The 12,905-nt window shown below is 52.9% G+C and overlaps 1 protein-coding gene across 2 annotated transcripts in view; it reads right to left on the reverse strand.

Moving 5' to 3' along the window:
- Window positions 1-1,120: 1,120 nt before the first annotated feature.
- Nrg2 (neuregulin 2) overlaps window positions 1,121-12,905 on the reverse strand; it is a 198,591-nt gene continuing 186,806 nt past the window's right edge. Inside the window, exons 6-11 of one of the 2 annotated variants that reach the window (XM_042692082.1) lie at window positions 11,224-11,247; window positions 7,838-7,940; window positions 5,740-5,863; window positions 5,362-5,489; window positions 4,642-4,869; window positions 1,121-2,241 (exon numbers count right to left, since the gene is read on the reverse strand). In XM_042692082.1, the coding sequence (XP_042548016.1) occupies window positions 1,473-2,241; window positions 4,642-4,869; window positions 5,362-5,489; window positions 5,740-5,863; window positions 7,838-7,940; window positions 11,224-11,247 (1,376 nt within the window). In that variant the 3' untranslated portion in view covers window positions 1,121-1,472. The remainder of the gene's footprint in view (window positions 2,242-4,641; window positions 4,870-5,361; window positions 5,490-5,739; window positions 5,864-7,837; window positions 7,941-11,223; window positions 11,248-12,905) is intronic. The other variant, XM_042692081.1, reaches the window with a different exon arrangement.

Below are 12,905 nucleotides of genomic sequence, written 5' to 3' on the forward strand. Positions count from 1 at the left end.
CAATTTTTATCAGTTCCCTGGCCAGGTTCCCCAGCAGCTAGAAGGAGCACCTTACAAATGTTTTTGGAAAAGGGAGGAGGGAGCTCCCTGGGAGCCAAGGAGACTGGAGAGAGGGCCATTTCCTCCTGGCTCTGTTCTCCTGGTTCTTCTGTCCAGCCTCCATCCCAACACCCATCCACTTCACCACAGGTCCTCCTGTCTCCCTCCTTACCTAGGGCCAGGCGCACACACAGTCAAACAGGAGTTATTTCTGATTTTATTTATAATATAAAAATGTTCAAGTGTCAACAGTCAGGTGTTCGGACATTTCAGGGCAGAGTTCCCGTTTGTTTTTGTTTGGGATATATAGGTTTTTTTTTTTTTTTAACAATTGCCTTTTTTTTGTGACAAATTAGCATTGGATCCAGTTTTGGGGATGGGAAGGGGAAGGTTGGAGAGGGAGTGAAGTCATAGGTGGCCTGGGGGGTTGCAGGTGGGCTGTGAGAAGGAAATGGTGTTACTTTATTGCTAAAAGGGGGATCGAATACACTGTCCAGTGGCTCTTCTCGGTCCCAGCGTGACCATGCATCCAATCTAAAGAATCTGAAATGCAAAGGACATGCAGGCATAAAATAGAAAAGACGACCTGTAACTGTAAACGAAGGTGCTGCAGAGGACAGAGGGCGTCCTGGAGGCCGTAGGGGAGGAGGAGCCATAAACATTGGGCCCCTGGTAGAGCTGCCCCCTCCCTGGGCTGGGGCTGGTGGGGAGACCTTTTTCTCCGTGCTCCTCCCTTAGCAGCTGTGAGGGACAAGGAGGGTCTCTCCTCCTTCTGGTTGCTATGGGGAAGTCGTTTGCCTCCCCACTTCTCCCTGCCTGAAGTTACCTAAGCTCCCAAATCTGGCCCTAAGCCTAGGATCCTGCCTTTCCACTCCAGGTAAGGGCCAAGGACACCAGGTCTGGCCCAGGGACAAAGCTACACCTGCCATCATTTTCTTCCTCCCCAGCACCCTCGGCCTGACAAGAAGGGCCCCCTCCCGCCCCCCCACCCCCACCAACCCCGGCTCTTCTTTGCCATTCCCCATCCCTACCAGTTCAGGATCCCGCAGACCACCCCCACCCCCCAACACACCCTGCAACCCAGTGTCTCTCCAGGAGCCCCAGATTAGCGTTACAGCAAAAGGCACCACAATATAGGTTTCTATTAAAGAGTCAAAAAATTGGCCCATCTCTCTTTTTTTTTTTTGTTGTTTCTTTTTTTTTTTTCCCGAAGCTGTAAATCAGGATGTTACATATAAATAGTTTCCCTATAAAAACGTCTTTGCCGTTAGCTATTATAAGACAATTTTTGCTAAAATGAAAATAAAACATTTTGTTATACTTTTTTTTCCTTTTATAGAAAATAAAAATATTTTTATTTCCCCCCCTCCTCTCTCCAATCGGCAGTCTCTGTTCTCCTTGAAGACAGCGGGGCGGGCGAGGCGGAGGGGGCCCTAGAGGGGCGCTGAGTCCTGCTTGGCCCGCGGGGACGGCCCGCGGCTGTGTCTGCTGCTGGCCCGCGTGCTGTGGCTGTCCAGGGAGTAGTAAGTCCTGCTGTCGGCCGCCGGGCACAGCGGCGGCGAGTCCGAGCGCAGCGCGTCGTGCGCCGCGCGCAGCCCGAGGAACGGCGTGCTCTCGGCCGCCAGCGCCCCGTCCGCGTCGTCCGCGTCGTCGTCCGAGGCGGAGGCCGAGCCGCAGCCCGAGCCGCTGCTCAGCGACAGCGAGTCCCGCGCCGCGCGTGCGCGCTGCGCCGCTAGCCCGTTAAGCCGCGAGCGGCGCCAGCGCCGGGGCCCCGCCGACGTCCTGCGGGACGTGCCGCGCGCGCGCGGCCGCGGCGGCGGCGGGGGCGCGCACTCCTGCGTGGTCTCATACTCGTCGTCCTCCGGGATGCGAAAAGGGCTGGCGGGCAGGCTGCCCAGGCTGCCTCCGAGCGCGCACGCTCCGCGCCGCGGCCCGGGCCCCGCCGCGGGGTAGTAGTAGCTGTCGTAGCTGCGCTGCATGTCTGCGCCAGGTCCTGGTCCCGGCCCGGGGCCCGGGGGCGCTGGGTGCCGCAGAAGCGGCTGCTGCTCCGCCAGGCGGTAGCTGATGGGCGCGGCGGGCGGCAGCGACACGGCGTGCGCGGAGTTGGGAGACGTGATCTCGAACGTGGGCACCTGCGTGGCCAGCGAGTAGTGGAAGTCCACGGGCGAGAGGCGCGCGGGCGTGGTCAGGGCGGACACGTACCTGCGGGGAGAGGCGGGAGGCGTGGGTCAGGGCGGGGGAGGGGGCGGGGGAGATCCCTACCGCAAAGAAACTTCTTTTTGAGGGACCCTGTCCTCTGGAGTGGTGCGGTAACTCTGACCTGGAGCCATTCCCTTCATCCCGCCCCGCTTGTATTCTTATGTTAGTGGGGAATAAGCGTGGGGTTCACTGCAGTGCCAAGTTGGGACCCTTCCAGGAAGGTATCAGGACCACACCACGTGTCCTACCCCCCACCCGACATGATCTTTTGCCGGGGGGGGGGGGCGGCGGGTGATGCTCATAGTGCGGTCATTATGCACAGGAGACTGGCTAGGAACATCTAAACGCCTTACTCAAAGTTCATGTATGACCAGGAGGTGTCAGAACTGGTGTTTGAACCCAGACCAGGAAGAACCAGGATGCAGACACCCAATTCCTAAAGCCAGTAGCTTCATTCAGATAACCTGTCACTTGGACTCACTGCCTCTGCAAGCACAGCCCATTCATGGCCTGATGGCTTCAGTGAGGGAGGCATTCCTTTTTATACTGTAGCCAAGAGCTGCTTCAGGAAAGTGACCATTTACATCAAGGGAAGTGTCTTCATTAGGACAGGGGCCACCAACTTCCATGCTTTTCTTCCAGACTGAAGGGGCAGATTTAGTCCACCCCAAGAACCTGTTACATTCTGAATCAACTAACTCCCCCCCCCCCCCCCCATCCACACGTGGATCTAACTACTGAATCCTACTTATTCCCCCTCTCCTGGGATACGTCTTCATGCTATTGTGCACTGCTATAGAGCCTCTCCTTCACTCCACAAAGTGTATGCCGTTTCAAGAACTTTTTTTTTTAAACTGGCGTTTGAACTCAGGACCTCATTCTTACTAGGCAGGTGCTCTACACTTGAGGCATGCCCCTAAGCCTTTTTTGCTTTAACTATTTTTCAGATAGGGGCTTGCATTTTTTTTTTCCCCAAGGCTGACTTCAAACCAAGATCCTCCCAAGTAGTTGGGATTATAAGCAAGAACCATTGCTTCTGGTCTCCAGAGTATGTTTTCAAGTTGCAGCACTACTCAGGAGTCCCTTGATCCTTACCCACCCAGTCCTTACCACCCACCCAATTCTTACCACCCACCCCGATCCATACCACCTTCCCAGACTGTTTGGGCCCAGTGCCACTGCTCCTTCTGGTCTCTCCTGCTCCTGGCACCTCACTCAGCTGCCATTGTCTTAAGTGCTTATGTTGGAACAGCTCCATTAGTTCATCACGTCTGTAGGCTTTCCTATAGTGAGAGTAACTCTCACTTTCCTACCACTCAAAGGGAACTTTGTGCTGGAGTCATGATTGATGCCAGCAGGGGGAGACATGAGCTCTGCACATATGTTCTCAGGTGGCCTTCACTGAACCATGAGTCTGGTTATTGTTCACCTTGATGTACTGAAGGAACAAAGTTCAAGGTAAGTAACCTGCTCCAGATCACATAAGTGTGGAATGGTCTTTGAAAGGTTGGTTTTAATCGCCTCCTGAAACTGGTAGTCAGTCTGTGTTTTTCTGTCTCTGGGTCTTCTCTCGTGCTTTGCTTTTTCCATAGGCAACTGTGACTTCTGGCTTGTCTCCAGGCTGTCTCCTCGGGAGCAGGAGCTCCTAGGGCCATTGCTGGCTCCCAGTCAAGCCTCTCCAGGCCTCACCCAGAGTAGGCTGAGAGGAAAGGAGCAAAGTTTTCTCCTTCTCTCCAGTCTAGAGCTCCTCCTATGGTGCACCTTCCTTTGCTTTCCTCCCCGAGGCTGAGGGGCCACTGGAGGGCTAAGCAGAGTGGGAGGCTAGTCACCATGACTCCTAACTTGGAGTCAGGGAAGAAGGGGCTTTCTTGGTTTCTTACTGCATCTGTTGCTTAGGAGCCTGACAACAACTTGAATACTGGGACCTTAATGCTGGTGCTGCCAGGGCCTGTGATCAGTGATCACTCTTGACTCATACCTTTTCTGTCTAGTCAGGAATATTGAGAACAAACTTCTGTCCCACCCTCTAAGCTACTTGGTCTTGGTGTCTTTCTGTCTCTGCTGGGATGTGGGCTCCCTGGTGCACTGGGCCAGGGCCCCCATAGGTCCAGGTTACCTAGAACAGCACTCATGTCTAATATTTCAGTGCAATTATTCATATCCTCTTTTGTTCTGAAAAGTGTCCAAGTAGAACAAGTAGATTAGGTGATTACTTCATGCCAGGTCCACTGGCCTAGCTGTAATCCCAGTCCCAATAGACCGTTTAGCCTTTCTGGGACCTTGTTTGACCACTTGGACAAGAAGAAGATGCTATTTGCAGTACCTTTGAGGGGACCTGAGGGTCCCCTTGGGTCAGTAGCACCAGCTTTCTGGTAGAGCCCAGGTCAGGGGGTAGGAACTGACCTCTCGCTGTGTGGGGAGTCACGCAGGGAATCTATGGAGTCGTGGTAGGGTGGCATGGCAGCCCTGCGCCGCTCCTCCAGGCTGTAGGCTGCTGCCCGCCGGGCCCGGGCCTCCACACATGCTGGGCTGTTGCACTTGCTGGTGCCCACGGACGATAGCATGATGCCTGACTGGGAGTCAGAGGTCAGGCTCTCAGAACGTTCCAGGCTCCATGTGTGGCTCTCATGTCTGGGAGAAAGTCAGATGGGGGAGGGTAAGGCAAAGGTTCAGAAAAGGGACAAGATGTGGTCCTATGGCCACCAGTTCCCTGGTTCTTCATTCTATCTGTGGCTCCTCTAGTCATTGTCTTCTGGTGTAGAGTATCCCAAATGTCCAACTCCCATGTAAGGAGGACTGGAGTCCCCCCAAGGTGTGAACTGTAACATGCAGAGAGCTCCCCTTCCGCACCTGGATTCTTCTACCCTGCAGTTCTTAGTCACCTAGCTCGGCAGCCCAGCTCTAGGGGTCCCAACTTTTCTATAGTGCTCTCCAGGGAAGGAGGGTCCAACCATGTTATCTATAGGCTGTGTGGATGGGCCATACTGGTTCTGGTGAGAAGACCATGCAAACTGTGTATGATTTGTATGGCAAACTCAGGAGAGAGTGTCAGATAGCTGTGGGGTATTGAATGAGATAAAGTACTGGAGTCTACAAGGTCCTGTAGGCTTTGGTGCTGCCCACCTGTGGCTGGAGGTGGGAGTGGCTGAGGAGCAGTGGTGAGAAGGAGAACAGGAGTGGCTCCCGGAGAAGGTGGTCTCAGTTTCCCTTCGGATGACATGGTCGGTGGCTGGCACATTCTTGGAGATGTACTGGGACAGACAAAGAGTTGGGGGAGTTAGTGATGGGGACCGAGTTGACATTCTTTCTGGTTAGGGACAGACATGTACTGAGTGCTGAGTAGGGGTGATCCACTGGATGAGATAGGTTTGGTGATGGATTAGTAATGATGGACCCAGCCATTCCACCCATCACTCTTCCTTATGGCAGGGGGCAAAGAAGATGCCAGAGAAGGCCAGCTGTCTAGTGAGAGCTCTGAGGGGGTCTGGCAACACCACTCACATCTGCCATCTGGATCTCTTCGGGGTCCAGCCGAGGATGGCTAGGCCCATTGGCCAAGCTCCGGTTCTGGTGTGCTGGGCACATGTTCTGGCGGAGGTGGTTGTGCATCTGCTTGCGCTGTTTTCTATACAGGGGGAAAGATGGGTGAGCCTGGCACCTTCCCTCTCAGAGCATGAACTTCCCAGGGGACCTAGGGTGAGGGAATGCTTTCTAGCTGTGCTACTCTGGCAATTCTCAGAAGCTCTGCATGTCATATCACTCCTTTGTCTAACCCCCGCCCCCCATTAGCTCTCAGTGCCCTATTTCTACCTCAGCCATATCTCTGTCCACCCTCCCACCACATTCAGCAACAGCTTATTTCTGATGCTCCATGATGCCCTGCATCTCTGAGCCAGAGGCTTGTGCCTGTGTGCTTACTAGTCCATTTATCTGAACACTTTCCCTGCTTCTACACCTATAACTTTCCTTCCTCCCTCCTCTTCTTTCTCTTACTCCTTCCCTTCCTTCCCTTCCTTCCCTCCCTTCTTCCTTCCCTTCCTTCCCTTCCCTCCCTCCCTTCTTCCTTCCTTCCTTCCTTCCTTCCTTCCTTCCTTCCTTCCTTCCTTCCTTCCTTCCTTTCTTCCCCTTGTCTCCTCTCCTCCCCCCCCCCCTCCGCCCTGCTCTCTTTCTTCCAGTCCTGGGGCTTGAACTCAGGGCTTGGGTGCTGCCTCTGAGCTTTCTTGCTCAAGGCTAACAGTCTACCATTTGAGCCACATAGCTCTACTTCTGGCTTTTTGGTGGTCAACAGGAGATAAGAATCTCACAGACTTTCCTGCCTGAGCTGGCTTTGAACTGTGAGCCTCAGCTCTCAGCCTCCTGAGTACTCAAAATTACAGTTGTGAACCACCCACATGCTTGGCTCACCTAGAACTTTTGCTGGCTTCTCAGGCCCCAGCCTAACTGCTCTTCCTCAAAGAAACCCCTTCCACCCTCCAGCTGAGCCTTGGTCCCTTTAAACTGTCCTATGACATTGGACCTCTTGCTTAGAGCACTGGTCACATCCCTAGCCCGGGTGTGGTATCTAGCAATATCTTAGCACTGAATGAATATTTGGTGAAGAAATGAGTAAATGCAATGGGGGTCAGAGCGGTGGCTTGCTTCCTGCCCAATTTATGGCCTCAATTTTCCCTCTTGGACCTAATTTTCTCCCCCAGGCTTCCTGAGCTTCCACTCTCTTCTTAGTCTTGGCCAACTTTTCTGGTTTATTCAACATGAAGTTAGAAGTTAGAAGGACACTAGGTCCCACTGATACATCAGGAGTTCAGACTCAGGGGCTCAGTCCCTGAAATGGCTATTCCCAGACCCTTGATCTCCAGAGAGGAACATTTTTCTGTATTAGTGCTCATTGTCTGCAGGACAAACACAGACCCTCTAGTTTGCAGTAAGACCCTGTGGTGGCCTCTGAGTCCCAGTTACCCCTTAGCTCCTCTGACTCCAGCCCTTTGTATCATGCAGTCTAGGTTGCAGTGCAGCGGGCTGCAGTTGCTCTATCTGCTCTTGCCTTTCAGTTTGTACTCCTCCATTTGACCTGTCCACTTCCCAAGCTTATCCCCTCCTGTCCTTGGTCCAGAGGTAGCCTACCCTTCCTCCTCTGTGCTTTTGTCTCAACCACTCTCGGGGGGAGGGGGGGGTAAGGCAGTGCTTCTGTGGCATCTGCACTTCTTTGTTTTCTGTCTTCTGCCTGTGTCTCCCACCAGACAGACCAGAGCCTGTGGGGTTCACTGTGCACTCCTCACAGTGTCTTCTGAGGTACACACTAGGCTTATTTCCATGTCAGCTTGGAGAGGTTCCTCAGTATGTTCAAAGCTCCATAAGAAATCTCAGATCTGGGTTTGAGACTTGTCTTCTTTCAAAGCCTGTGTCTGTGACCCGCTTCGTTCATTCACCTGGGGCTGCTCGTCCCCTCCTTCTACCTCTGCTTTCCTAGCCAGCACCTTGGCTCCACAGGGAGGAGGCTGGAGTTGGGGGAGGGGCGCAGTGGGGCTGGTGTCCCCACAGAAACATCTTGGAGGCCATCCTCTGGCTCGGCCTGGCCCCAGCCTGAGAGTTTGACACTCACTTGGTCTTGCAGTAAGCAACCACGCAGACGATGCCCACGACTAGCAGAGCCACGCAGATGCCAGTGATGGTCAGGACCCTCTTCTGGTACAGCTCCTCCGCCTCTGTAGGATCAGAGTATATGTGAAGGGTGCAGATGTCCCCTGTCCCCAGCCTCAGGCTCCCTCAGGTCCTGCCATCTCATGCCTGTTTCCCCTGGTCCTGCCCACCCAAGGACCTGGCCACCCTTCCCCAAACTACATGCCTGCTCAGAACACATGAGTGGAAAATGCAGGGGAGAAATGGAAGACAATGGAGTGGAGGCAATGTCTCAAGGTCATAGAGAAGAAAGGCAAAGGCAGGACCACTGGCCAGCATCGAGCCCTGTTCCACAGTGGCCTGACAGGTCTTTTGGCCAGGGAATATGGACATCTTGGCCAAAGAGCTGACTCAGCCACCTCTGTTTCCCTAAGAAGGGCTGGTGACAGGACATCAGACCCACACTTAGCAGGGAGGCTAGGGTCAGAAGCAAGGATAGAGAAGACTTGGGTGCAGGGGTGTAAGGAGAGAGGCCTTTACCCTCACAGCCTGGTCAGGATTCTGGCCTGGCCCATTAGCCCTTCCTGTCTGCTGGGAGAAGCTCAGAGGTGCAGCACATCCCTCTGGCATCTCAGGCTGTCTTTGGGTACCAGCAGCAGCGCCTACCCTCGCTGGCAAATTGAGACAGGGCCACCAATCTCTCAGAAAGGCCTGTCTTTTCTACCTCCTTGTCTTGTGAGGCAACCCTGCCCCTCTAGAATAGAAATAGGAGGAAGAAAAGGAAAGGGTGACAGCACTGGCCACAGCGAAGAGCATAGCCTAGAAAGCCACCGTGCTCCATCTGCACCTGCTGGCTGGCCCCTCTGCCTTGTTCCCACCTGCCCCCCTCTCTCCCCACTTAGCTCAGTGACAAATAGTGGCGGGACCATCACACTTGATGAAGCCCAGGGAAGCATCCCTAACTCTTCGGCACTGAGGCATCTCCTCAATGTAGAGACATCACACCAGCACTCTACACTCATACACAGACTTGTATGTGTTCCACGAATGGACACCACTCTTCCCAGGTGTACTGACCCATACTCAGGTAGAATCTTAGCTAAATAACCCTTGCAGCTCTGTCTCCATTCCTCATCCCCCTTTTACCCCTCAATCCTGTCCAGTCAGACATCATCGGTGAAAATCCTATGGTGACTCCCTCCTGGCCCACTGTGCCAGGCCTTTGAATGGTGGCTCTCTCCTGGCCTCCTTCTACCTCACAGGCTGATCTTTCAGCCTCAGGACTGTTTCCTTTTCTCCTACTTAGGCTGGAAGTGGGAAGGGCTCAGGGCTCTCAGACATCTTTCTCTATATCACCTGCCTTCTCTCCCTTAAGGATATCATCCAGACAGACTGTACTATCCATATGCGTTTGCTATTTCTATCTCCTCCTCTGACTCCCCTCTTGGTTCCGGACTCAGGTATCCGAAGGCCATGGCTGCCAGAATCACTAGCTCCCAGCTCTTTCCACACTCACTATGCTACTTTTCTCTTCTTCTTAGGGTGACATGTCTTCTCCCGTGGTTCAGATTCCATGCCATAGACTCATTCTTCTTCACTCCTATCTTCTTACCTTGCCTAATATATGACCCATTACAAGTCCTCCCAGCTCTACCTTCTAAGCAGGTCTTAGATCTGATCACAACAGGCATGTTTACCACTTTCAACATGGTCCAGGATGATGGCTTCCCTCACCTGGTGATGTTACCTTCTGACAGGGCTTTTTGCTTCCACCTACCTTGACCCCACTGCCAGCCCCAGGCTCTACCAGCAACAGTAATGGAGAAGATCTCACTTTAGTCCCCTGTTAGAAACTCATCCCTTCAATTCAGATAAAATCCAAGGCCATGGTCTCCAAGGTCTCTGACTACCAAGTCCCTATCTTCCTCTCCCCTACGTCCATGTTGCTCAGAGTCACTGACCACTGAACAAGCCTGCTCCAACACTGACACTATTCCCCAATTGTTTGCCAGATGTCCCCACGTGGGGTGAGACTTTTCTGATCACTAGGCCCAATTACTCCCCCAACTCCCACTCAGACACATCCACATACACCCACACTCACCTACATGTACTCCATATTCCATCAGCCAACATTCAACTGCCTAACACAAGGCCTTGGTACTTCCCCTTCGTGCCCTCACATCTTGCCCTGGGAAATCTAGCAATTTCCCCCACCCCAACAATATCCATGTATTCATACCTGCTGGTTTCCTCCTGTGCCTGCCACAATCCCCCACAGCTTCCACCCCTTCTGTCTACCCCAGCATAGCTCAAAAGCACAGACTCTGACTTGCAGACTTAGAATTCTGTCTTTTACTGAGAACAGTTGATAGGAACTAACCAGGCAGTAGGGCCTCCCAAACCTGGCAGGAGACTAGGCCTTTCCATATCTGCAGGCTGGAGGCTCTACCCTCTGAGCTCCTGAAGGCCTTTGGCTATAATATATCTGGATGCTTGAGGCCAGAGTGGAGCCTCCAGGCCCAAAGCCAGAGACCTAGAATCGTGGGCCTCCAAAGTCCCTTATATCCCAAAGAGTCTTCCAGGGTCCAGACAGAGAGCAGTTGCAGTGGGTAGTGAGGTAGGAGAGCACATGTAAGATTCAGAGCTGGAGGACAAGTAGCACGCACCACAGAGCAACCCAAACTCTTGCTGAACTTACTGGCAGACATTCTCTGTCTGTCTGTTTCTGTCTGTTTCTCTCTCCCTGTCTCTCTCTTTCCCCCTCTGTCTCTTTGTCTGTCTGTCTCATACACACACACACACACACACACACACACACACACACACACACTTCATCTTGGGGACAGATCTTGGAGGGAGTGACAGTTTTAAGCAAGCCGTGGAGACATACAGGGCAGGGACAGAAGCAAAGAGGAAGTTTTCAGCTACTATCCTGGTGCAGAATGAAAAAGCAATGGAAACGGATGAAAGGGAAGGAAGGAGTCAGATGGAAAGGGCTGGCTCTCTGCACAGCTCCCCAAGCCAGGCTTGTGTGATTTCCAGCCACTGGGTTTGAGGGAGCATGTCTCTTGTCTGGCCTGTGCACTTGTCCGCACAGCTCTGGAGGGCCCCTCCCCTCTGAGACCTCTTAGCCATAGGTCTTCACCTCACACACCATGCACCAGGTCCCTACTGTTCATGAGCTTTGATTCTGTCCCCAAATCAACATAGTTTATGTTAAGACATCTTGACAGGGCCAGAGGAGATTTCTGGAATCATCCTGTTTCTATTTTTTGGAAAGGAAACCAAACATTCAGCACTCTGGTGTCAGATGCTGTGGAGAGGGGTTGTGAAGATGGTACAGAGAAATACATAGAGGTTCCGTACCCTTTAATTCAAATCCAAGGTGCTCTGGCAGTGCAGAAGAGAGGGTGAGGGGCAGGAGCCAAGGGAAAGAGTAGAGAGAGAGAGATGGAAGAGGGAGAGGGTGGGGGAAAGAGAGAGAAAAAAGTTGGTTAGAACTCTTCAGACACCGGGGCAGCCAGCCTGTGAGGTGAATGCGGGTTAGTAGTGAACCTCCCAGCTTCCTGAGCCTTTCCCCTGGTGCCAGTCCCCAAGAACCCCAAGAGGGCTAGAGAGAGGCAGTTAGAATTGGTAGGCAGGGCAGGTTCTTAGGGGGAAGCAGTGGGGTTAGTACCTGGTTGGGGAGGCACAGGCACAAGAGTCAGTTGGCAAATGCTCCCTGGGAGAAAAGGGCAAGCAGGGCGGACTTCAAGAAGTCTCCCGTCCCCTTCCCAGTGCCCATCATTCAGCACTCTCAAGCCCTCCTGGAGACAGCCTGCCCACCTTCTGACTCATACATAGGAAAACTTTCTTCTGTTCTGCACAGGCCTCTAGTCCCCGGACTGGACCCACGTCCCTAGCTTATTCATCTCCTAGGAACCTAGTCTGGGGGACCAGGAGTAGGAGGCTCCAAGCATAGTCAATCCTCCCCTTGGTACTCCCTCATACCCTGTATTGGAGGGGCCCCAGTGCCCTCCTGATCTCTACTTAGAGGAGCAACTGTAACTGTGAGAATGAGGAGGTTGGGTTCACGTGTGCGAGAGTGAGCTCCTTGCATGGTGAACAAATTGCAGTCTTGGATGTGAGGTCCTGATAGGAATGTGTGATTTAGAGTCCTGTGAGATGGCCATTCACACCATTGGGAAGTTAGATAAAGGGTCCTGATCCAAGGGTCAGCTCTACCAATGATGCTTAGCCTATCCAGATCTCAGTCGCCTAGCTGTTAAGCGGGGATCAGGCCTGGCTAGGGGGGATACTGGAGGTTTGCAAACCTGGCTAAGCTTCAGAAAATCATTCAGACTAATGCGATCAGGCTTGGGTGGGAGCCCAGAAATTTCAATAGCATTTTTTTTAAAAGCTCACTTCTCATTCTACATTGTAGCCAGCACTGGTGTACAGGACTCATTCTCATTTTTTTTTTTTTGTCCCTAACTTGCTGCATGGATGTGGGTAAATCATGGTCTCAGTGTCCTCATCTGTCAAAAGCACCTTTGCACAGTCAGAGGCAGATATGAGCAGAGCTGGCCAGCAGGAGGCTCAGTGCACACATGGCATGTGGGATCCCCTCTTCTGTGGCCCAGGCTCCCTCCTTCCCTGACTTTCACATCAGTAGGGTCAGCTTCTGAGACCCATGAAATAGCACGTGATGTTCCCATCTGCTGCAGAGGTAAGCAGCATGAGCAACCAGCAGGGAGTCCTGAGCATTATCCCTCCCTGGAGCAATCTGTGTTCTAAAAGGGGTTCCAGAGGGTTCTGCATTTGGAAAAAAAAAAAGCAGGAAAACAGGGTGGCTCTGAGCTAGGGATCAAGATGGCTCTGACACAAAGAGCCATGAAGAAAGTCCTAGGGCTTGGGCCCCTCAATTCTGTGTGGAGATCATACCAACAAAGCACTGATCCCAGCCTTTCAAGCATGAGTCCTTTGTATTCTCCTGCTAACCTGAGGCCAGGGGATGACCTTCAGATTTTGGCTTCTTTGAGACTTTGCTCTGTTTGGAAGTAGAAGAA

This window comes from Dipodomys spectabilis, unplaced genomic scaffold (assembly GCF_019054845.1).
Source record: "Dipodomys spectabilis isolate Male_0828 unplaced genomic scaffold, ASM1905484v1 ptg000147l, whole genome shotgun sequence".
Classification (NCBI taxonomy): Eukaryota; Metazoa; Chordata; class Mammalia; order Rodentia; family Heteromyidae; genus Dipodomys; species Dipodomys spectabilis.